Genomic DNA, 25,641 nt, shown 5'->3' with positions numbered 1-25,641 from the left:
GATGCCGCTCAGCGTCTCAATACACAAGACAGCCCCCCACAACACAGAATTATCTGGCTATAGATGTCCACAGTGCGAGAGTTCAGAACCCCTGCTCTAGGTGGCATCTGAAAACGCTGTGCCCCTGCTGCTACTCCAGTCCTCCTGGGGTCCCTCCTCACTCTCTCTGCTCCAGCCATGCTGCTGCCTTCCCCGGTGCCCTCTTCTTCCTGCTGGGACCAGGATTGGGTTTTCATTCCTCCCTGCTCGGCCTCTTCCTGACTCACGACTCATGACCTGCCAGACCTCCCTCATCTCAGCTGAAATGTCATTTCCCTGGGAAGCCTCCCTGACACCCACCCGCTCCATCCCCAAATAGCTCAGCTTCTGTGGGTTTATTCTCAGCGCCTCCACTAGCTGTGTGACCTTGGGCAAATACTTAACCACTCTGTGCCTCAGTTTCTGCATCTGTAAAATGCAGATAACAAGAGTACCTGCTTCACAGACTTTTCAATATTATAGCTATAAAATGCTGATGATAGCATTTGGTACAAATTACACTCTCCGTAAACATGAACTATTAGCGTCATTCTTTTATGCCCACAAAGCACTGCTGACCTTACTCTGCAATTCTCTATTCACGTGTGTGGTTAATTGCCTGCGTTTCTGTTTACCAAGGTATTCCATATATCTGGCACATAGTATTGGCTTAGTAAATATTTTTGGAATGAATGAATGAATGAATGAATGGACTATTGCCAAAGTCTGCCCAGTGAGTCTGTGAATGGCCATGAACACATTGTGCCTTTTTCTGTGTAACCCCAAGACATACCGCATTTTGAGGCTGCTGGATGAGTTTCAGCAGGGCAGGGTGGCTGTAACCTGAGGGCAAGAGAATATTGTTAGAGATGCCGCTGCATCCAAGGGTTCCCTGCGCCCCTCCCACCTCTCCCCCTCCCTTCCTTTCCAACCGCCACACTCTCTTTAAACACCAAAGGGTCTTTTATCCTTTGTCGACAAAAAGAGATTCCTGGGGCCCCACTGGCACTCCTGACTCAGAAGTTCTCAGGGGCAGCCCAGAAATCCAACAAATTCTCTAGGAGATTCTGATCCTTGTTCAGGTTTGAGACCTACTGGGCTACATAAACATAAGGGGAGAGAAGTGTGTTGAACACTGTGGCTCACGCCTGTAATCCCAGCACTTTGGGAGGCCGAGTCGGGCAGATTACTTGAGGTCAGGAGTTTGAGACCAGCTTGGCCAACATGGGGAAACCCTGTCTCTACTAAAAATACAAAAATTAGCCAGGCATGGTAGCACGTGCCTGTAATCCCAGCTATTTAGAGACTGAGGCAGGAGAATTGCTTGAACCCGGGAGGCAGACGTTGCAGTGAGCTGAGATCCCACCACCGCACTCCAGCCTGGGAGACAGTGAGACTCCGTTTCAAAAAAAAAAAAAAAAGAGAAAAAAGGGGGGTAGACAAATGCAAGGTCAAAGAAAATTTCAAGCCTGGGGCTGGGTAGTGTGGTTCAATAGGCCTGTGCGCTGAATTGCAGATATGATCCCCACCTTCCTTCCCAGCACCCGTTGGCTGAGTCACATTCGACAAGTGTTTGCTCAGGGACTTAGTGAGTAGTGATGCCACCTGCAATCTGTGACCCTCATGCCTCGTCCTGCCTTTATACATCTGCTTATTCCCAAAGTCCCACGGCATTTACCATCCAGACTGGGCCTGACATTGCATGACAAGGCTTAGCACACTCAGATTCAGCTATTGCTCTTCTATGAATTTATCCTACAAGTGTGTATAAAGATCTATGAACACGGATCTTAACAGTGACACTCTCATATCTCAAGACTTGAAAGCAACCCAACATCCATCAATAGTGGGTCAGGGAAATAAGCCTTCTAATGTAACAAATCAGCTGTAGAAAAGGATGAGAGAGATTGATTTGTGCTGAGTTAGAATAATCTCTGAGAGATCTGCTAAGTGAAGAAGGAGAGACGCAGGATATGTGTGTGCTTATGCAGGCACTGAATATCTCTCTAGAAGAAGCTGATAATAACTTTGCTTTTGGGAGAGGAATCGGGTAGAGGCTCAGGCTTAGGAGAGACACTGGTCCCCACTCTATTAAAATTAACATAATGAGACAATAGGTGCAGCAAATCACCATGGCACACGTATACCGATGTAACAAACCTGTGCACTGTACATGTCTCCTATTTTTTAAAGAAGGAATAAAAAAAGAAAAAAATTAAAATTAAAATGTTTGAAGTGAATTAATAATGGTTACTCTGTAGTAATGTGAGACTCGAGCAAGATTGTTGTAATCTTCCAGGGCTTCTTCAAAGACATTCTCAATGATTCTATTGCAGGTTGGCTTCCCCTAGGAAGTCAAGCCCTTCCCTTCTTCCTCCCTCTCCTTCCTTCCTTCCTTCCTTCCTTCCTTCCTTCCTTCCTTCCTTCCTTCCTTCCTTCTTCCCTTTCTCCCTCTTCCTCCCCTCCTCTCTTTCTTCTTTCCTTCCCCTTCCCTTCCCTTCCTTTCCCCCTCCCTCTCTTCCATCCTCCTTCCCATTTTTTCTTTCTTTTTCTTTTTCTTTTTGACAGAGTCTTGCCTTGTTGCCCAGGCTGGAGTGCAGTGGCACAATCTTGGCTCACTGCAACCTCCACCTCTTGTGTTCAAGCCATTCTCATGCCTCAGCCTCTGGAGTAGCTGAAATTACAGGTGTGCGCCACCAAGCCTGGCTAATTTTTTGTATTTTTAGTAGAGATGGGTTTTTGCCATGTTGCCAGGTTGGTCTTGAACTCCTGTCCTCAGGTGATCCACCTGCCTTGGTCTTCCAAAGTGCTAGGATTACAGGTGTGAGCCACTGAACCCGGCCTGAAGTCAAGCTACTTCCTATCTCCTGGTAATGCACCTGCCCTGCAGGTCATCTCTCACTCAGTACTGGGAGACAATTACACATAAGGTCGGAGAACAAGAGGGTGGCAGGGTCTCTCTCTGAGAAAAAAACTCAGCATCTGACCTCATTTGTTTGACTTGAGTTTCCAAAAATCACAGCTCTCACCCTGTTGAATGCATCCTCACTTCTTTTTTGAGACGTGGTCTCATTCTGTCACGCAGGCTGGACTGCAGTGGTGCAATCTCCGCTCACTGTAACCACTGCTTCCCCAGTTTAAGCAATTCTCTGCCTCAGCCTCCTGAGCAGCTCAGATTATAGGCATCAATCACCATGCCCAGCTCATTTTTTGTATTTTTAGTAGAGATGAGGTTTCACCATCTTGGCCAGGCTGGTCTTGAACTCTTGATCTTGTGATCTACCTGTCTTGGCCTCCCAGCTGCTGGGATTACAGGCATGAACCACCGTGCCTGGCTGCCTCGTCACTTTCATGTGTCTGGAAGCCCTGGAAAGTGGCCATGCAATGATGCATGATGCCCATTCCCACTTCTGTCTCCTACACAGAGTCCCCTGTCCATGGTGATGCTGCTCCACAGGCCCAGGATGCTTTGTGGTGGTGCCTGGCCCTCCCTGGCCAGAGGACCAGAGGGAGGGAGTCTCAGGAGACCTGCCTCAGGGTTAGCATACCCATGGTGGCCACCGACCAGGACTTGACACCATGTCTCAGAGTTAAAGAAACCAGTGACTACATTCTTGGGCTTACAGGACAGCAGAGAGGAAAAAAGAAACAACTTACTGAAAAGCTGAAGCTGTGCCCCAGCCAGCAAAAAGCCAGTAAGGAACAGAAATTCTTGAGTTTGCAGGAGAGCAGATAAGAAAGGAATCTCACGTTGGGAGGCTAAGGTGGGGGGATCACTTGAGGTCAGGAGTTTGATACCAGCCTGGCCAACACGGTGAAACCCCGTCTCCACTAAAAAGAGAAAAATTAGCCCAGTATGGTGGTGTGTGCCTGTAATCTCAGTGACTTGGGAGGCTGAGGCAGGAGAATTGCTTGAACCAGGGAGGCAGAGATTGCAGTGAGCTGAGATGGCACCACTGCACTCCAGCCGGGGTGACAGAGTGAGACTCTGTCTCAAAAAAAAAAAAAAAAAGAAAGAAAGAAAGAAAGGAATCAACTTGCTGAATAGGCAGAAACTCTCTCTGCTTATGAGATCAAGGAGAAACAGGCTGAAATCTGTTGACCAAGATGGTCAACTGGAGTTTGTGCAAAACGAGTGTGCTGACGTCACAGCCTGAATTTCTACCCCAAGGTTCATGCTGACTCCTGCAGAACTTGAACATGCAATCCCTGCAGTAGCATGGAGACAGCTGTCCATGCCCGAGGACTTTCCAGACTTCTCCTTTCCTTTCACCAGTCACCTGCTAATCTCAGAATTCACCCCTTGAAACTTTTGTTTTTTTCTGAGACCAGGTCTCACTCTGTTGCCCAGGCTGAAGTGCAGTGGCGTGATCGCGGCTCACGGCAGCCTCAACCTCCCCAGCTTAGCAATCCTCCCATTTCAGCCTCCCAAATAGCCGGGCTTCCAGGTGTGCACCACCAAGCCTGGCTAATTTTGGTAGTTTTTATAGAGGCAGCGTTTCGCCATGTTGGCCAGGCTGGTCCCACATTCCTGAGCTCAAGCTATCTTCCTGTCTTGGCCTCCCGAAGTGTTGGGATTACAGGCGTGAGCCACTGTGTCCAGCCAAATACATTTACTTTGAAAGGAGAGTTTATATCAATGTGGCCAGAGGTTGAATTCAGTAGGAACAATCTGTTGCCTGCCCAAGCCTCTGAGCCTGGGGCACGCACTCCTCCACAGGAAGAGATCAGGTGTTAAAGACCTGGCATCACCCAGGGGAGACTTTCTCCTCAATAGAACAAAACAGTGAAAGTGATCTGAAAGGCCTTGGGGGTCCACTCTGCCTTGTCAAGAAGATGGATGGGAGAGGCAAGGAGGGGCCCAGGGTAGGGAGGACTGTTAACATTCATCCCTGCCACTCCCCAATCCTACTCCCACGCACGCTGGGCCTAAGGCTGCAAAGTGAGCCTTACTCAAGAAAGGAACAGTCTGCGTTTCTCCAACTATTTTTGGGCCAAAGGTCTCTAAGCCCTGGGTCCTTATCAACATTGCCTGTGTGTCCGGGACTTTTCTGCCTCTGGAGATAAGCCTGTTCCAGGTAAACCTCATTAAGTTTCAGAGGCAAGAAGAGATGAAAGCACAGCTGGTGCTTCTGATCAGGGAAACTCTGCCTTGGGCTTTTGATACTGTGGGACGCCCACATTTCAGGGCAGGGCAGGGGCACGAGTCTGCAAGGCGGCTGCCATAGAAATAAGCTTGGGAGGCAGAGAGTCGTTTGTTCACATCCTGGCTTAGCCTTGGACTCCCTGTGTATACCGGGCAAACCCTGCAAGCTCTCGAGACTTGGGCCAGTCAGTCAACCGGAGGTGATGTTAAAAAGACCCTACTTCGGTGGCTCAAGCCTGTAATCCCAGCACTTTGGGAGGCCGAGGTGGGTGGATCACAAGGTCAAGAGATCGAGACCATCCTGGTCAATATGGTGAAACCCCATCTCTACTAAAAGTACAAAAAATTAGCTGGGCATGGTGGCGCATGCCTGTAATCCCAGCTACTCGGGAGGCTGAGGCAGGAGAATTGCCTGAACCCAGGAGGCGGAGGTTGCGGTGAGCCGAGATCGCACCATTGCACTCCAGCCTGGGTCACAAGAGCGAAACTCCGTCTCAAAAAAAAAAAAAAAAGACCCTACTTTAAGGCAGTTATAGCCATGTAATAAGATAACGTAAAAGGCACTTAGCAATACGCCAGATATATAGTAAATTCACAATAAGTATTAACGTTAAAAAAAAAATCTTTTCAAAGACTATAGATACGGGAGAACAGGTGGCCAGAGAAATAACTTTTAGAATTTCTAGATTTTTTTTTTTTTTTTTTGCTGAGACAGAGTCTTGCTCTGTCACCCAGGCCAGAGTGCAGTGGCATGATCTTGGCTCACTGCAACCTCTGCCTCCCTGTTCAAGCAGCTCTCCTGCCTCAGCCTCTCCAGTAGCTGGGATTACAGGCAGGCACCATCATGCCTGGCTAATTTTTTTTGTATTTTTAGTAGAGATGGGTTTTCACCATGTTGGCCAGGCTCGTCTCAAACTCCTAATCTCCTGATCCAACCGCCTTGGCCTCCCAAAGCACTACGATTACAGGCATGAGCCACCGTGTCTGGGCTTGTTCTTGTTTTTGTTTTTATTGAGACAGGGTTTTGCACTGTTGCCTAGGCTGGAGTGTGGTGGTATGATCATAGCCCACTGTAGCCTGTCTCCTGGGCTCCACTGATCCTCCTGACTGAGCCTTCAGAGTAGCTGGGCTAAAGGCATTAAACAAATTTTTTTTTTTTGTAGAGATGAGGTTGGGTCTCACTATATTGCCCAGATTGGTCTTCAACTCCTGGCCTCAAGCAATGCTCTTCCCTTGGCCTCCCAAAATATTGGGATTACCAGTGTGAGCCACTGTGCCGGACCAAACTTCTAGTTTTTTAAACAAACGCTACTAATCTGATTCCCTGACCTTCATGTACACAGTGGGTAGTTGGACATTCAGACTGAGGGAGTCCTGGGGGTTGGGTCACTATCCCACAGCTAATATACAGTGGAGCCAGGATTTGAACCCAGGACAATTCAAGAGCCCATCCCTTCTACTCCAACACAAAGGGGAGATGGGGTGTTATAAATCTTTGTCTCCAAAATGCCTTCTGTGGCTGAGGCATCCCTGAATAACGGACTTCCCCAAAAGAATGAGTCATCCGCTTACAGTCTAATCTCATCTTAAGGGGAAATAAATAGGTATGAGGAAATGGGCAAGGGAAGAGGAGGAGGAGTGGACACCCACAGCTGGGTCTCAGGGAAAAAGGCTCCAGGCTGCTGACCAGGGGGCTGTGGGAGGTGCTGATGGGGAGCAGAGGATGCCCTGGGCTCCTCTGCAGCAGAGGAACCAGCGTCATCTGTGAAGGGACAGGCTTCATCAGACACAGCCCACGGACTTACTGAAGGCAACCGGGATTCCAGCAGCCAAAGGAACATTAACCATCCAAGCTGCAATAGCAGCTACCTGCATTTCCAAATTAGCCTGTCCATCCTGTCTCTGTGCCCTTTCCACAAAGAGTCACGCTCTACATGGCTGGGAGGTGAGCCTGGGGAGGCAGAGGCTGTGGGCCTCCCACCGAGGTCACTTTCACCGGAGAGGTCACTGTTTCCCAGCTGCTGTGTCTGTTGGTTAATAATAACTCCAGCTGCCTCCTTGCCTGGAAAATTGCCCGTGGCAAATGGAAGCCACTTTGCAGAGGAGATTACACAAGTTCTCCCCTCTGGCAGCCGATGGGCAATGACTAGCTGGCGCAGTAGCATAAAAAGCCCGGCCCTCTGCTTCAGTCCAAGACCGACTCTGGGGTGTGGTGCATGCTCTAGAGCCCCAAGCAGGGTCAGGCTGTGGATAGTTCTAGCTGAGACCTCATCCTTCTTAGCTTCTTCCCCCTGCCCCAGGCTGTTTCCCTTCCTCCCCTTTCTCCTGAGAGCTCTCCCTCAATCAATAACCTGCCCAGGAATCCCCACCCCGCTCCCCCGTCTGGGTTCAGTGGCTCATGTCTGTTATCTCAGCACTTTGGGAGGCTGAGGTGGGAGGATCACTTCAGTCCAGGAGTTTGAGACCAGCCTGGGCAGCATAGTGAGACCCCATCTCTACAAAAAATTTAAAAAATTAGGCCAGGTGTAGTGGCTCACACCTGTAATCCCAGCACTGTGGGAGGCTGAGAGAGGCAGATCACTTGAGGGCAGGAGTTCTAGACTACCCTGGCCAACACAGTGAAACCCCGTCTCTATTAAAAATACAAAAATTATATGGGCATGGTGGCGCATGCCTGTAATCCCAGCTTCTTTGGAGGCTGAGGCATGAGAATCACTTGAATCTGGGAGGTGGAGGTTGCAGTGAGCTGAGATTGCACCACTGAACTCCAGCCTGGTGCACAGAGCAAGACTCCAAAGACAACAACAACAAGAACAAACAACAAACAAACAAAAACTAGGGAAAAAAGAAATCCCCACCTCAGGCTTTTCTGGGAAACTCAACCCGAGATGCCTACATGGTGGCCACACAGATGGGTTTGCATTCTAGCTGTAATTCCTATGCAATCTACCAAACCCCTCTATGCTTTGTTAATTAATACACACTTACCTTGTAGGGTTTGGGGGAGGAGTAGATGAGAGAGGACCTATAATACGTCTAATAATATACCCTTTATGAATGACTCATTTTTTTCCTACCCTTGAGTGAAGTGTCAGGCAACACCCTGGAACGTGCCTGCTGGAAGCCACATCCTACAACCTGGACAGCCACAACTAGCAGAGAGAGAAACAGAGGTGACATCCAAGGAGTGATTTCCCAGCTCTTACCTATGGGGACAGAGGAGATTTGGGAATAAAGATCCAGCATTCGGTTGCCATCAACATCGACGAGGTAATTGCCTCGGCTCTCTTCGTAATTGCAGAAAAAATGCACAGCCTCTGCATTCTTGGAGAAAGAAGAGACCAACTCAGGCTCACTGCCATTCCCTAGATTCTTGGTCTTTCAGGATCAACCTTGAATCACTGAAGCACATCATATCGTGACCATTCTATAGACACACAGGGGCATCTGTGGGTGCTGGCAATGTATTTCTTGCTTTGGCTAAGTGCATGGGTGGTCTGCTTTATAATAGTTCAATAAGCTGTGATTTTATATTTTATTAATTTTTCTGTATGTGGTTTATATATAACAAAAAGAGAGATACAAATCTGAAGTTGATTCTGTTAAGGTATGTTTGGTAAGCCTTAGCGCAATCTCAAAGAAAACTAAAAATATATAGTAATCACTAAAGAAATAAAAATGTCACACTGGAAAGTACTCACTTAGTGCAAAATAATAAAACATTACAAGAGGGCCAGGTACGGTGACTCACACCTGTAATCCCAGTACTTTGGGAGGCCGAGGCAGGTGGATCATTTGAAGTCAGGAGTTTGAGACCAGCTAGGCAACATGGTAAAAACCCCATCTCTACAAAAATTAGCCAGGCATGCATGCCTGTGATCCCAGCTACTTGGGAGGCTGAGGCAGGAGAATCACTTGTACCGGAAGGCGGAGGTTTCAGTGAGCTTAGATTGTGCGGCACTGCACTCCAGCCTGGGGTGACAAAGTGAGACTCCATCTCAAATAAAAAAAAAAAAACCAAAACATTAAAAAGGGAATAAAAGAACAAAAAAGACAGAACATGTGTAGAGAACAACAATAAATGGCACCTGTAAATACAATGATATGAATAATAACATTAACTGTGAATGGATTAAACAATCCAATCAAAAGGCAGAGATTGTCAACTGGATAAAAAGAACCAACTCCATGCAATTTACAGGAGACACTTTATATTCAAGAACACAAATATGTTGAAAGTAAACAGATGGAGAAAGTTATCTGATGCACACAGCAACCATAAGAAAGCTAGAAGGGTTATATGCATATCAGAAAAAATAGACTATAAAAAATGTTACTGAAGAGAGAATATTATAATATTAATATTATAAAGGGTAAATCCTCTAAGAAGATATGACAATTACAAACATATTTGCACCTAACAACAGAGCCCGAATAGATAAAGCAAAAACAGAATTAAAGGGAAAAATAGTTTTATAATAATAGTTGGAGACGTCAACATCTGGCACTCCATAATGGATAGGACAACTAGGCAGAAGGTTAGCAAGGAAATAGAAGACTTGAACGATATTCTAAAAGCAACCAGACCTGACAAACATCTATAGAACACTCTGTCCAACAACAGCAGACTACAGAATACATATGGAATATTCTCCAAGCTAGACCATATGCTAGGCCATAAAAAAAGGCCCAATAAATTTAACAGGATTGAAATCACAAAAATATGTTTCCCAACCATAATGGAATGAAACTAGAAATCAATAACAGAAATAAATTTGGGAAATTTACCAAAACATAGAGATTCAACACCATGTAAATAACCAATGGGTCAAAGAAGAAATGACAAAGGAAATGAGAAAAAATGTTTAGAACAAAAGTCAACTACATTTTTTTAAAAAAAAGTCAGAGCAGATTAAACATCTGTCTTTTAGCTCAACTGTGATAAAGAAGCAACAAAAGGAATGTTACCTCATCCTCACTTACCTGAATTATATTCAGCTGTTTCATTAACTCCTGCAGGCAAGAAGAACAAAATCACTACGGCAAGTACACACTCTTGCCAAAATACCTTAAAGTTTTTCACGTTTTCCCAAGTCTTGGCATTTTTTCTCTTTTGCCAATAACTTAATAGTTTATTAGTCAACAATATTACTTTAAAAATTACTTGATATTAATAGTTGGCAGGAAACTATTCCATTACACAGTTAAATTACCAGTACAATAGACAGGCTAGAAATTCAGACACCCGAAACATAAATAAAAATATTTAGCAAGAAAATCTTAAACTGAAGGTGTTTATCCGGTGCCCATAAAAACATAGATTCTCTGCTATTTAGGGGAAAAAAGGTGTTCACACCTCATTAAGAATATAAATAAAAGAACTGAAAATATTAACTTGCACATCAAAGAACCATTTACAATTATCATCCAATTCTACACAGAAACAGGGAATTAGAAACTAGTTGCTTTGATATTACAAAGATGTCAACTCCAAAAGTAATTCAGCATAAAATAGATGTTGCAGTTAGTGTCAAAAATTATATATGTCCATATAAAAACACAGGATAATATTCATGACAAGAATATGAAAAGTTATTACAAGAATTTTACTACTACTAGATTAAAATCTGTACCCACAATAGAAATATGCATTTAAAATGTCTCCCATTTTGTTAGCAAAACACTATCCAAAATAACTATAATCACTTACATTAATACAAGGATTTCCGGATTTATAAAATAGTTGCAATGACAAAAGAAGTACGTTTTGACAGAAAAAAGAAAAAAGATGCTCTGGATAAAATATGCAAAATGTGCAAAGAAAAATAAATTTGCATTAAGGTTTCAAGATCAAGTTCAAGGGCATTTAATCTCTGAGCACTGTGCCACGTAACATTGCCAGGTTCTTCCACTGTTGGCTGGATATTGTACCCCAGCCCTTGACTCTGGACTTAAGAGAAGGTATCACTTGCTTTGGCCAGCAGAAGGAGGCAGCAGTGATGGTGGACCCATGCAGGGCCCAGGCCTCAACAGAACTATAGCATGGGCTGGGCACAGTAGCTCAGACCTATAATCCCAGCACTTTGGGAGGCCGAGGCGGGCGGATCACAAGGTCAAGAGATCGAGACCATCCTAGTCAACATGATGAAATCCTGTCTCTACTAAAATTACAAAAATTAGCTGGGTGTGGTGGTGCATGTCTGTAATCTAAGCTACTTGGGAGGCTGAGGAAGTAGAATTGCTTGAACCCGGGAGGTGGCTGTTGCAGCGAGCTGAGATCGCACCACTGTACTCCAGTCTGGCAATAGAGGAAGACTCTGTCTCAAAAACAAACAAACAAACAAACAAAAACTATGGCATGCTCCTCTTGCTTTTGGACACCTTTGCCATCGCCATGAGGAGAAGCCCTGTCTAGCCTTCTGGAGGATGACAGACACAGGGAGCAGAACCAAATCACTGCAGTGATTCAGACCATGCCTAACCTAGATCGACCGATAGCCAGCCATCTCCCAAGCATGGAGGTGAGCCCAACAAAGCTGCCTACCCAACTCCCAATTAACCTTAAATGCACGAGCAATTGGATGCTCTAAGATACTGAGGTTCTTGTGGCTGTTTGTTATGCAGCATTAGTGTGGTAACAGACAATGGATACATCCTCCTCTGTGATACTTCTTTTTTGGCTTCTCTTTTTTTTTTTTTTTTTTTTAACATGGAGTCCTGATCCATGGCTGGATATTGTAGCCCTTGACTCTGGACTTAAGGCACCGCAAGGACCTTTGTCACCCAGGTTGGAGTGCAGTGGCACCATCTTGGTTCACTGCAACTTCTGCCTCCTGGATTCAAGCAATTCCCTTGCCTCAGCCTCTGGAGTAGCTGGGACTACTACTAGTAGTAGGTACCCACCACCACTCCTGGCTAACTTTTGCATTTTGAGTAGGGACAGGGTTTCACCATGTTAGCCAGGCTGGTCTTGAACTCCTGACCTCAAGTAATCCACCTGCCTCGACCTCCCAGAGTGCTGGGATTACCGGCGTGAGCCAAGGTGCCCAGTCCTTCTTTGGCTTCTTATGGCAAAATGGCCTAATTGAGTATCTCTCCTCTCTGGTGGTGAACTCTCTGAAAGCAGCTGACAATTAATACAAGTCCCTAAGCTTAGCTGTGTTCTTACTTCTTAGCCCCTTTCTCCCTTTTCCAAAATACCCCGCTCAGGTGTGCTCAACTCACCCGAGATCGAGGCCCTGGGACTTCCGTCTTCATCAAAGGCCCATCATAATCAAATTCGACGTCGACTTTGGCTGCAGCTTGGCTAATGTGTCTGGATCCTGGAGGAAACAAAGACAATGAGAAGGTGACAGCAGAGATCATGAGGATTCTGCCCTGACAAATGCCTGATGTACTTAACAGAGGTAGTGCCAGGACCTTAGCCCCATCCCAGCCAGACCACCCCAGAACACTGTGGGGCACAGTGGACAGACCAACTGGGGCACCACAAGGACCCTGCAGATTTTAAAAATGGGAAAACCCAGTGTCAACAAAGTCGTAGACAAATAGGCATGCCCCTGTTTTCCTGGCGTGAGTACAAGCTGATGCCAGCTTTCTTTTTATTGATTTTTTGATTGAGACAGGGTGTTCTCCATTGCCCAGGCTGGAGTGCAGTGGCCCCATCACTGACCTCCCAAGGATCAGGTGATCCTCCTGCCTTAGCCTTCTGAGTAGCTGGGATTACAGGCATGCAACCACCATGCCTGGCTACTTTTTATAATTTTAGTAGAGATGGGGTTTCGCCATGTTGCCCAGCCTGGCTTCAAACTCCTGGGCTAAAGCAATCCACCTGCCGTCACCTCCCAAGTTGCTGGGATTACAGGTGTGAGCCATCATGCCTGACCTGATGCCAGCTTTCTGTTGCTTTCAACTGAGAAATCTCATTTTCTACGATTCATCCTAAGAAAATAATGGGACCAGTACAAAGATAGAGGTAAAGAGTATTCGTTATAGTATTGTCTATAAGAACAGCAAAGAGGGCCAGATGTAGTCACCCATGCCTGTAATCACAGCACTCTGGGGGGCCAAGGTGGGTGGATCCCTTGAGCTCAGAAGTTCACAACCAGTTTGGGTAACATGGTGAAATCCCATCTCTACAAAAAAAAAAAAAAAAAAAAAAAAGCTGGGCATGGTGGTAGCTTTACTTCCATCTACTTGGGAGTCTGAGGTGGGAGGACTGCTTCAGCCTGGGAGGCTGAGGCTGCAGTGAGCTGTGATTGCAGCACTGCACTTCAGCCTGGGCAATAGAGTGAGACCCTGTCTCAACAAACAGAAAAAACAATGAACGACCTAAATGTCCAGCACCAGAAGTCAGCTAAGTACAATGTGGCATAGTCAACCATTTCATGCCATCTTATGCACCCACTGTTTTGATGTTGACATTTTGAATATTCATGAACATGGAAAGATGCCCATGGTATTAGCAGGAGAAAGGTCAGATTCTAAAAATTATCCAAATTTTGTAAAAATGTAACCTACATCCAAATGTATATAGCCCAAAGTTTCTCAACCTTGACAAAATTACCATTTTGGGCTGGATAATCCGCTGTCATTGGGGGCTGTCCAGTGTATTATAGAATGCTTAGCAGCATCCCCGGCCTCTACCCACCAGAGGCCAGGAACACCCACCCATACCCAGCCATGCCAGTCAAAATTACCTAGGAAGGAATCATCACATTTCTAAATTCAGATGGTCCCATTTAATACATGGTTTCTGTTTCAAAAATAAAGTTTTGGTCTGACATGGTTGGGATCTATATTCCCGCCCAAATCTCATGTTGAAATCTAATCCCTAATGCTGGAGGTGGGGCCTTGCGGGAGGTGACTGGATTATGGGGACATGGCATAACATCATCCATACCCCTTTGTGTTATTGTGGAGGCAGTGAGTTCTCATGAGATCTAGTTGTTTATTTTTAATTTTAATTTTTTTTTTTTTTGAGACGGAATGGCACTTTGTTGCCCAGGCTGGAGTGCAGTGACATGATCTCAGCTCACTGCAACCTCCGCCTCCCAGGTTCAAGTGATTCTTGCACCTCAGCCTCCCAAGTAGCTGGGATTACAGGTGCCTGCCACCACGCCCGGCTAATTTTTATATTTTTAGTACACACAGGGTTTCACCATGTTGGCCAGGCTGGTTTTGAACTCCTGACCTCAAGTGATCTATCCACCTCAGCCTCCCAAAGTGCTGGGATTACAGGTGTGAGCCACTGCGCCTGGCTGAGATCTGGTTGCTTAAAAGTTTGTGGCTGGCTGGCTGGGTGCAGTGGCTCACGCTTGTAATTCCAGCACTTTGAGAGGTTGAGGCAGGTGGATCACCTGAGGTCAGGAGTTCAAGACCAGTCTGGACAACTAGTGAAATCCCATCTCTACCAAAAATACAAAAATTAGCTGGGCATGGTAGTGCACACCTGTAGTCCCAGTTACTTGGGAGGCTGAGGTATGAGAATCACTTGAACCTGGGAGGCAGAGGTTGCAGTGAGCTGAGATTGTGCCATTGCACTTCACACTGGGTGACAAAGCAAGACTCCGTCTCAAAAAAAAAAAAAAGTGTGGCTCCTCCTGCTTCCTCTCCTGCTCCTATTCCCACCATGAGACACCTTGCTCTCTCTTTGCCTTCCACCATGATTGGAAGTTTCCTGAGGCCTACCCAGAAGCTGAGCAGATGCCAGCATCATGCTTCCCGTACAGCCTGCAGAACCATGAGCCAACTGAACGCTTTTTTCTTTAAAACGTACCCAATCCTAGGTATTTTTTTTGTAGCAATTCGAGAACAGACTAATACATGATCACGCATCATTTCTTTGAAACGCATTTCACATTTTCCACATAATGTATAAATAATCTACAGAGGGTGTCTGGGTTCCTGTCCCACAAATGTTTTTAGCGCCACTTGTTGCTGAAACACAAAGGGTAGCTCAAGCCCAAGGCTTGCTGAGCCCTGAGTGAAAGACAGGTGTGGTGACTCCAAGACAAGTGTGTAGGGGTTTCCTATCAGTAACCCCTAGAAATCCCTCTAGTGTTACTATTGATCTTTCACCTTCCTGGTACTATTTGGTGTTTGGGAAATGTCAGTTCCTCTTATGGGGGCTGCCATAATTGTACCAAACTGGGGAATCAGTGGACACTTCATACAAATTACATAATATATATAAATTTATATATATACATATAATATATATTTAACTGTTTCCATTAAACAAGAGGGGACTGTAAAGCTCAGAGAAGTTAAGAAATGTGCCCAAATCTCCTGTAACATACACACACACACACACACACACACGCGCGCATGCTCATATAGCCTGTTGAACTATACAAAGCTGTGAGATTTGGAAACATATTTAAATTCACTCTTAATCTTCCATAATTGCTTTGGTTATCAAAGAAGATTTCTGAATTAATTACATAACATCATGCTGTCTTTTGAACAAAAAGTACAGTTAAAATACAGCACTATACTTATATGAAGATGAAAAAACGAGCCTTTATTTTCTTCTCTTTGATCTGAAAAAGGGAATTCCTAAAGAGTATTCCATTAGAAGAGAGTTAAAGGTCATATGATATAACTATAATTTTATAAATAAATTTTATAATTATAAAAATGTATGATTTTTTTTTTAAAGAAATGAGGTCTCGCTATGTTGCCCAGCCTGGCTTTGAACTCCTGGGGTCAAGCGATCCTCCTGCCTTAGCCTACCACACAGCTAGGACTATAGGCACATACCACTTTGCCTCGTTACTTTTTTTTTTTTTTTTTTTGAGACAGGGTCTCACTCTGTTGCCCAGGCTGGAGTGCAGTGGTGCAATCTCTGCTCACTGCAACCTCTGCATCCCGGTTTTGAGCAATCCTCTTACCTTAGCCCCCTGAGTAGCTGGGACCACAGGCATGCACCACCATGCCTGGCTAATTGTTTGCATTTTTGGCAAAGAAGGGGTTTTCCCACCCACCTTGGCCACCCAAAGTGCTGGGATTACAGGTGTGAACCACCACACCTGGCCCTACTTTTTTACACTAAACTGTTTATTTTTCCTTGGCCAGAACTCAGGATTACTGGACAGCATTGATTCCAGTTAGCTCTTCAGGGATGCATATTTTGATAAAAATAGGTCTTCACTGGTGCAGATCTTGCTTTGTTTCTAGCAAAGGGGGAAAATGAAAACTCAGAAATTAGCAAGCTGTTCTTAAATGAGGACACACACGTTCTCCTTTCTTTTCTCCAGAAAGTGTCTTGACATTGCATTGTAGCAACCAGATTTCTTGGGAACTGGAGTGTGGAGATACTGGGAATGGGAGCAGTTCACAGGGGGAGCCGCAGCTGAATGGATCCAGAGAGAAATAACAAGAGATTGTGGGATCAAGTGGAGCTGCAATAATGAGAATGTCAAGGCCATGGGGAAATAGGAGCGGGGAAGACAGGGAGAGGTGGTAAAGAAAGGGCGAGAACTAGTCAACTGGGAGCGCTGAGGACCAGACGCAAAGTAGATGGGTCTGTTCCCAGAACTGTATCAGTTCCTATTATGTTTTCCATAAGTTTGCCTGCAACTGTGCTATCAGAAAGGGGGGAAATGGGGAAGTTAACACATTCAGTCTTTACTAAAATGCTAGGCTGGCCCTACCTAGGCAAACTCCCACCTATTGCTTTAAGTAATCCACAAATAAACACAACAATATAGAGAGATATTGTTCACAGTTTACAGATGAGGATCAGAGAGGTTAAGTGACTGTCCCAATGTCACACAGCTAATGAGTTGCAGAGTCAGGATCGGAACCCAGGTTGTTGCAATCTCAATACTTTTGCTTTTCCTTCTAATCTAAATGTTGGCTTTTTCAAAAGAGGAAAATAAATACTATTACAATGAATAGTCTCTTAATGATGACATATAACGCCATGTACCACAAGAGAACATAACACAAATGAAAAGGACTAGTAAACCTTTTCTTGGATCTTGTCTATGAAGACACACAAGCAGATTCAAGTGTGTATTGAACACTTAGGGAGAACGAACCAGGAATTATCCTGAGCAATTTACATGGCTTACCTCATCTCATTCTCACAAACTCCTACGAGGTAAATGTTATTATTGTTACATTACAGAATAAGACACTGAGGGCTCAGAGAGGTTAATTAATTTGCCCAAGATCACACAGCTGTCAAATGGTTAGCAGGAAATTTGCCCATCGACCTCTTTCCTAGAAGCTGTGAATGGAACTGACGTCATCTTTGATTTCATCTAGTGCTAGCCTTTGAGTGAAACATTCGCAGCGAAACAACACACTTCTCTCAAAGGCAAATGTTGATCATGATCATAAAGATGCAAAAAAAAAAACAAGTTTGAATTAATACTGAAGGATCAAGAATTTTCATTCATGAATAAAATAACACACCCAGAAAGCAAGAGTGTGCTATTGACACACAAGACCAGATGCAGTGGGCGAATGGTCTAGCCAGTCCAGCCCTCTGGGGCTCACAGTCCTCAATGGTGATGCCAAGCCAGAGTCCATTTTTAGCTCCAAACTATAAAGCAGCCAGCAAACATATTTAATGTGCTTTTGATCTGTAGACTGAGAGTAATAAATGAATGTCATGTTATCAAATGGTGAAAGTTCTGTGCGTAAGCCACGCCGGAATGAAGGTCAAAACCAGCTGGAGTTGTTTGCTCTGCTTTTCTGTTAAAAAAAAAAAAATGTATCTGCCCCTGCAACTCTCTACCCCACTTATTTTATGATAATATGCTCATTTAGGAAGATACCAATAAGTAACATGGAAAAAGAAAATTTAATTTTCCACCCAGCGATAATGATTTTGATGTCATCTCCCACTCTCTGTATCCCATTTACTGACATAAGATTATTAATTTGGGGGGGGCATAAAATGATGCCATTGAGAACGTCATCTCACATCGTTAACTATCATCACGTTTAATCACTTCACAGTGACCTGATGGGTGGAGACGCCATGGAGAAGCATGAAAACACTGTGGGCGTGGCAGCAGGCTGGGGCTTCCATTTTCGGCACCCTCTGTTGCTTTGAGGAGGCAGTTGCCACATTGTGAATGGCTCTGTGAAGAGGTCCACACATCAAGGAACTAAAAGTTGCTTCTGGCTGACAGCCCCCAAGGAACTGAATCCAGCCACAACCCCGTGAGTGGGCCTGCAAGTGAATCCTCCATCCACCAAGTAGAGCCGTCAGAGGAGACCACAGCCCCAGTTGACAGCTTCGCTACACCCTCGTGACAGACCTTGAGCCAGAGGATCTGGCTAAGTCACCCCGGGATTCCCAACTCACAGAAACTGTGAGATAATAAACATGATCCCAAGATGCTAAATTTGGGGGTATTTGTTACGTGGCAGCAGATAACTAACACAGTGGCTCAGGTCCTGGAGCCAACCTGGCTTAGCTTGAAGCCTGGCTCAGCCAATCACCAGCTCTGTGGCTCTGGTAAGTTACTTAATTTCTCTGATTTAGAGTTTCTTTTACCTTATGGAGTGGTGGTGAGGGCTAAATGGGTTAAAAGTAAGCTGTAATTCCTGTCATTTTTTAACCCTTCGCCTGGTTGCTACTTGCCAAACAGCAGTATATGAGAGTGCACATGTTCCTGTATCTTTGCCAACATTGTGCTTTAGCATTCTGAAAAAAACATATTCTGGTTTAGTAGATATGCCAAATCAATTAAGTCAAAAGAAAAGACAAAATCTCACTATTGTTCTCTAAATCACACATCTGCCAAAACTCCAGCCAAGAAAATGCAGAACAGGTAAACGTAAGGAACTCTGTGATTTAGCCATTTCTATATATATATACATATTTTTGCATTGTGCCTGTATTTCCATACTTGTAAAATGGGAGTTAGGACACTTCCACCTTATTGTAAATACAAATGAAGTGCTTTCATAGGACCTTTTTTTTTTTTTTTTTTGAGACGGAGTCTTACTCTGTCACCCAGGCTGCAGTACAGTGGAGAAATCTCGGCTCACAGCAACTTCCACCTCCTGGGTTCAAGCAATTCTCCTGCCTCAGCCTCTCAAGTAGTTGGGATTACAGGCGCCTGCCACCACGCCCAGCTAATTTTTGTATTTTTAGTAGAAATGGGGTTTCACCATGTTGGCGAGGCTGGTCCTGAACTCCTGACCTCAGGTGATCTGCCTGCCTCAGCCTCTCAAAGTGCTGGCATTATAGGTGTGAGCCATTGTGCCTGGCTCATATGAACCATTTCTTCTAATGCAAGAAATTTGTGAAATAGGAAGGATACTATTATTAGACCCATTTTCCTGATGAGAAAACTGAGGCTTGCAGAAGTTCTATCGGTTAGGCTCACTTGGCCAATTCGTGGTGAAGCTGGTAACCTAATCATATGAATCTTGATTAGGGCTTTTCCCATGGTGTCTCCTTAGGAAGGCTCAGATGTCCTTGAAAATGACCTTTAAAGACGGTGCCACACAGGCCACTAGGCTAGAGCTCCATAAGAGCCACATCTCTTTATTCACTGCCACATCCTCAGTACTCAGCACAGCACTTGGCACGTAATAGGTGTTCAACAGTCTTCGTTATGAAATGAATGGATCATCTGTGCTAGACTCTCTCTCTGACCTGGAACCCTCCATACCTACATATTTCTGGTTTAACATACTTATGGGTAAACATTAATATGCTTCTCTTATAAATAAATAAAGCAAAACCTTGGTCGGGTGCAGTGGCTCATGCCTGTAATCCCAAGACTTTGGGACACCAAGATAGGCGGATCACTTAAGGTCAGAAGCTGGTGACCGGCCTGGCCAACATGGTTAAACCCTGTTGCCACAAAAAATATAAAAATTAGCTAGGCATGGTGGCGGATGCCTGTACTACCTGGGAGGCTGAGGCAGGAGAATCGCTTGAACCTGGGAGGTGGAGGTTTCAGTGAGCCGAGATCACACCACAGCAACACTCCAGCCTGGGTGACAGAGCGAGACTGCATCTCAAAAAAAAAAAAAGAAAAAAAAACCTCAAAGCCATTGATAACTTCTCAAAACTATCAAGGTCAAGAAGAATAAGGAAAAGACTGAGAAACCACGGCAGACCAGAGGAGACTATGGAAGATGTGACAAATCAATGCAATGTGGGTGCCTGGATTGGATCCTAGAGCCGAAAAAGACATTAAGGGGAAAATGAGTGGTAGCTGAATAAAAGTCTGGAGTTTGGTTAGTGGTAATGTACCAAGGTCACCTTCTTAGCGTCTTTAAAAATTTATTTATCTATTATTACTATTTTAAGACAAGGTTGCCCAGGCTGGAGTGCTGTGGTGTGATCATGGCTCACTGCAGTCTCAATCTCCCGGGCTCAAGCAATCAATCCTTCTGCTTCAGCCTCCCGAGTAGCTGAGATTACAGGCACATGTCACCATGCCCAGCTAAGTTTTGTAGTTCTCATAGAGACAGGGTCTCCCTATGTTGCCCAGGCTGGTTTCAAACCCCTTGGCTCAAGTGACCCTTCTGCTTTAGCCTCTCAAAGTGCTAGGATTACAGGAGGGAGCCACTGTGCCCAGCCAGTGTTTTTCTCCCTTTCTTTTCTTTTTCTTTCCTTCCTTTCTTCCTTCTTTTTTTCTCTCTTTCTTCCCTTCCTTTCTTCTTTCTCCCTCCCTCCCTCCCTTCCTTCCTTCTCTCTCTCTCCCTCCGTCTCTTCCTTCTTTCCTTTTCCCTCCCTCCTTTCCTTCTTTCCTTCCCTCCCTCCCTCCCTTCCTTCCTTCCTTTCTTTTGTGATACAGAATCTTGCTTTGTCGCCCAGGCTATAGCACAGTGGCACAATCTCAGTTTACTGCAACCTTCCCCTTTTGGGTTCAAGCGATTCTTCTGCCTCGGCCTCCCAAGTAGCTGGGATTACAGGCACCACCACCCACCAGGCTAATTTTTTTGTATTTTTAGTAGAGACAGGGTTTCACCATGTTGGACCAGCTGGTCTCGAACTTCTGACCTCAGGTGATCCTCCTGCCTCGGCCTCCCAAAGTGTTGGCTTTACAGGCGTGAGCCACTGCGCCCTGCCAGCTAGTTTCTAAGTATTACTAACTGCATCTTGGTGATGTAAGATATTAACAAGGGAGGAAACTATGAGGGCCATGTAGGGTCTCCCTGTAATATCTTTGCAACTTCTCTGTAAATCTAAAATTATTTAAAAAATAAGATGTTTGTTTATTTATTTATATATTTTTGAGGCAGAGTTTCACTCTGTTGCCCAGGCTGGAATACAGTGGTGTGATCTCAGCTCTCTGCCATCTCTACTTCCTGAGTTCAAGCGATTCTCCTGCCTCGGCCTCCCGAGTAGTTGGGATTACAGGCATCCACCACCACGCCTGGCTAATTTTTGTATTTTTAGTAGAGACGAGGTTTCACCATGTAGATCCTGACCTCAGGTGATCTACCTGCCTTGGCCTCCCAAAGTGCTGGGACTACAAGCCTGAGCCACTGCACCTGGCAAGATGTTTATTTTAAAATAAAGCCTGCTAATACTCCTTGAGGAGGGGCGAACACACCCAGCACATATACACCAGCATTCAACATGCAGACCAAGGACACGGCTAGCAGTTTGTCTTCAGAAGGTGGCAAGGCCTGACTGTTGAATCCAGTCCAGACACAACCTAGAAAGTAGCGAGGGTGGGCGGAGACAAAGAAATTAAGAGACAAGAGTAAGAGTGCATAAAGGTGGGCTCCCAGGGGGCCCGAGCGAGTAGGAGGATGCGAAGGCCCCGAGCACTGGAGACCCCCACACACTACTGATTGAGGGTTTAAACAAAGAAGCATGTGCTCAGGGATGTGGGGGGTGAAAAGGAAGATGGTCTATAGCTGTGGCGGTCTGGCATTTCCTTTGAAGGTACAGAGCATGCTCTACTTTACATACAGTCAGTAAACAGATAGGGAAAAGGCTGCAGCTAGAGCCAGCAAGTCTGGACACATTCTGGTGTTTCCAAGAGGTCTTCCTTGCCTTGGACACAGAGCATGGTCTTCCATTAACTCCCATCCTGTGCCAGATAAGCAGGTCATGCATCAGCCTTTTTCCTAGCACCTGACAACAAGGGACACCACGATGACAAGCACAGGATCTCTGAGAGAGCTCGGGACAGACTGGAGGCTCACTGGTCTTTCTGAACCTATGTTATGGCCAGGCCCGAGCCAGGCAGTTTATATCTCTGCGGGAGGCCCATCTCGGGGCATCCAAAGGGAGGCTCTTGCTGGGGACTGTCTCCCGGAACCACACGGAGGCACATGGAGGAGTACTCAGCATTGGAGCCAGAGACAGGTGCATGCAAGTGGCTGTGTGACCTTAGGCAAATGGGTTTGCTTCTCTGAGCCTTAGTTCTCTTACCTGTAAGATGTGATTCACTTGAGCCTTCCTCATGGGACTATTGGGAGGGAGGGAGATCTCAAAGAGATCAAACAGAAGGAAGAAGGAGCCAGTGCAGGTGGCCATGGGTGTGGGGTGGAGTGGGGGTGACACATTCCTAAGATGGTGTCTCCTGTCCAGTGATCCAGTGACCTTGAAGCACAATTGGCCTTTAGGTCAATTTCAGAGATGTTTACGGCTTTCTGTGTTCCTTGGCAGCAACCCCAGATGTGTGTTTTCCCCAGTGGTCCCTGCAGAGATGGCCTGGAACCATCTGGCAGTGGAGGCCATCACCTAGCTGCAGGCAGAGTGGCTCCAGTCCCATCCCACTGAGGCACTTGGGACAGGATCATATACATGGCAGAGATGGGAGAGGGAAAGGAGGTGGCGATGGTGATAGTTTTATGGATAGTGGGTGATATGGTTTGGCTGTGTCCTCACTCAAATCTCATCTTGAATTGTAGCTCCCATAATTCCCACGTCGTGAAAGTGATCCAGTAGGAGGTAACTGAATCATGGGGGTGGGTCTTTTCCATGCTGCTCTCATGATAGTCAATTGAATAAGACTCACAAGATCTGATGATTTCATAAAGAACAGTTCCCCTGCACATACTCTCTTGCCTGCTGCCATGTAAGACGTGCCTTTGCTCCTCCTCACCTTCGCCATGATTGTGAGGCCTCCCCAGTCACGTGAAACTGACTGTTAAATCTCTTTTTCTTTATAAGTTAACCAGTCTCGGTTATGTCTTTATTGGCAGCATGAGAACAGACTAATGCAGTGGGACAGCTGCAGAAACACTCACTGGCTGGTCCCTTTATCCCCAAGGGCTCTTCCAGCCCAGGAATCCCTAGTCTGGATGATATCTTCCATTAGGATCAGTTCTTGTCAAGACCCTCAGGGCTTACCGGGCACCAGCAGGCGGTAGCTGTGCTGGAAGCTGCAGGCCAGGCGCCGGGCGAGCAACATGGAGGCCATGACCCCGTGAGGGACAGGGACACCCTTTGTGGGCTGCCACCCTGAAAGAAACCAAAAATGCAGGTTTAGGCTCATGAAGACTACTCCCTTCCAGGTCAAAGATCTCATGCCCACCACTTCCCACCTATTGGAGAAGGTTCTTCTAACATTGTCAAATCCTTGGCTTTTATACTGAACATGTGCTTTATATATTAGGCCAGGCAAGGTAGCTCACACCTGTCATCTCAGCACATTAGGAGACTGAGGATCTCTTGAAGCCAGGAGTTCCAGACCAGCCTGGGCAGCATAGCAAGATCCCATCTTCACAAAAACTTTAAAAGTCAGTAGGGTGTGGTGGTGCACACCTATAGCCCCAGCTACTCAGGAGGCTGAGGCAGGAGGATTGCTTGAGCCCAGGAATTTGAGACTGCAGTGAGCCACAATCATGCCACTGTACTCCTGCCTGGGTGACAGAGTGAGATCCTGTCTCAAAAAAACAAAACAAAACAAATCCCCAAAACTTATACTTAATACATACTTTAATTCATGTGGTTTTTTTTTCAGCTGGAGTCTTATTTTATTGCCCAGACTAGAGGGCAATGGCTCGATCTTGGCTCACTGCAACCTCAGCCTCCTGAGTAGCTGCGACTACTACACCACGCCCGGCTAGTTTTTGTATTTTTGTATTTTTATTTTTTTGGTAGAGACCAGGTTTCACTATGTTGGCCAGGCTGGTCTTGAACTTTTGACCTAAGATGATCTGCCTGCCTCGGCCTCCCAGAGTGCTGGGATTGCATGTGTGAAGCACCAGGCCTGGCCCTTACAGGTGTGAACCACTGTACCCGGCCCTGGTTGCTATTCTTACTGGGAGCCTGGAGCACCCCCTATCCTTCAGTTTGTCTGTTTCCTTTTATCATCTCCCTGTTCTCTCTCCCCAGAACTCCATTTATATGTGTTTTCTGTGCGTCTTTCTGTTCGTAGATTTTTCTGCTAAAAACCTGTTTTGTTATTTGGCGTGCATATTTTTTACATGAACGGTATTTTTATCTCAGAACAAATACTGTATCTCAGAACAACGAGAGCACCATTCACGCGTCCTTGCTCTTCACAGACCCTGTTTCCCAGTCCTTTCTGTGTGACGTATGCTGCACAAAACGCTTTATATATTTGCTACTATTGTTAACAGGTACAACCATGCTCTGTGGTCTTTTTACAGAGGAGGAAACTGAGGCACAGAGAGGTTAAGTGGTGGATCTGAAAGCAGAATTCAGATGTGTGTGACCCCAGAGTCAGCAAACCTCACTTCTTAGCTCAAGCACTCCATCAAAATCCATCTATTTATTTCACAACAAATACTCCATTGAGTGCTGACTTTGTACCAAGTACTGTTTCTCAGGCTAGACATACAGAGATGAATGAGGCAAGCATGGAACTTACATCCTCAAGAGGAACAAAGAAAGTGAAATGAATCATAATATAAACAAGGACATCATTATGGTGGGGAGAAGTGCTTTGAAGGAAAAGTGAAAGATGCTAGGGGCATGATTTATCAGGCTTCCTTCATGTGCCAGCAACAATGGGGCAGGCATGATTAACCCCATTTTACAGATGAGGAAACTGAGGCTCAGAAGTGATGTATTTCAACCCATGTTCACTGTAGCATTATTCACAATAGCCAAGAGGTGGAAGCAACCTAGATGTCCATTGACAGATGAGTGGGAAAAAAATATGGCATATGCACACAGTGGAATATTATGCAGCCTTTAAAAAGGAGGAAATCCTGTCATATGCTGCAACATGGATGAGCCTGGAGGACATCATGCTAAGTGAAATAAGCCAGTCTCAAAAGGTCAGATACTGCATGATTCCTGTTACATGAAGCATCTAAAGTAGTCAACCTCTTAGAAATGGAAAGAGGGGATGGGCACAGTGGCTCATGCCTATAATTCCAAGACTTTGGGAGGCCAAGGTGTGTGGATCACTTGAGATCAGGAGTTCAAGACCAGCCTGGCCAACATGGTGAAACCCATCTCTACCAAAAATATAAAAATTACCCAGGCATTGTGGTACACGCTTGTAATCCCAGCTACTCGAGAGGGTGAGGTAGGAGAATCACTTGAACCCTGGAGG

At 45.5% G+C, this 25,641-nt stretch overlaps 1 protein-coding gene across 2 annotated transcripts in view; it reads right to left on the bottom strand.

Moving 5' to 3' along the window:
- Window positions 1-25,641, bottom strand: part of ABAT (4-aminobutyrate aminotransferase) — a 114,083-nt gene that overhangs the window by 29,906 nt on the left and 58,536 nt on the right. For both annotated transcript variants that reach the window (XM_078344616.1, XM_002755878.7), the window contains exons 2-6: window positions 23,463-23,573; window positions 12,389-12,486; window positions 10,148-10,177; window positions 8,371-8,488; window positions 812-861 (exon numbers count right to left, since the gene is read on the bottom strand). In XM_078344616.1, the coding sequence (XP_078200742.1) occupies window positions 812-861; window positions 8,371-8,488; window positions 10,148-10,177; window positions 12,389-12,486; window positions 23,463-23,532 (366 nt within the window). In that variant the 5' untranslated portion in view covers window positions 23,533-23,573. The remainder of the gene's footprint in view (window positions 1-811; window positions 862-8,370; window positions 8,489-10,147; window positions 10,178-12,388; window positions 12,487-23,462; window positions 23,574-25,641) is intronic.

This window comes from Callithrix jacchus, chromosome 12 (genome assembly GCF_049354715.1).
Source record: "Callithrix jacchus isolate 240 chromosome 12, calJac240_pri, whole genome shotgun sequence".
In the NCBI taxonomy this organism is placed as follows: Eukaryota; Metazoa; Chordata; class Mammalia; order Primates; family Cebidae; genus Callithrix; species Callithrix jacchus.
The sequence above is the reverse complement of the archived record's forward strand: the minus strand, read 5'-3'. Positions and strand labels throughout refer to the sequence as shown.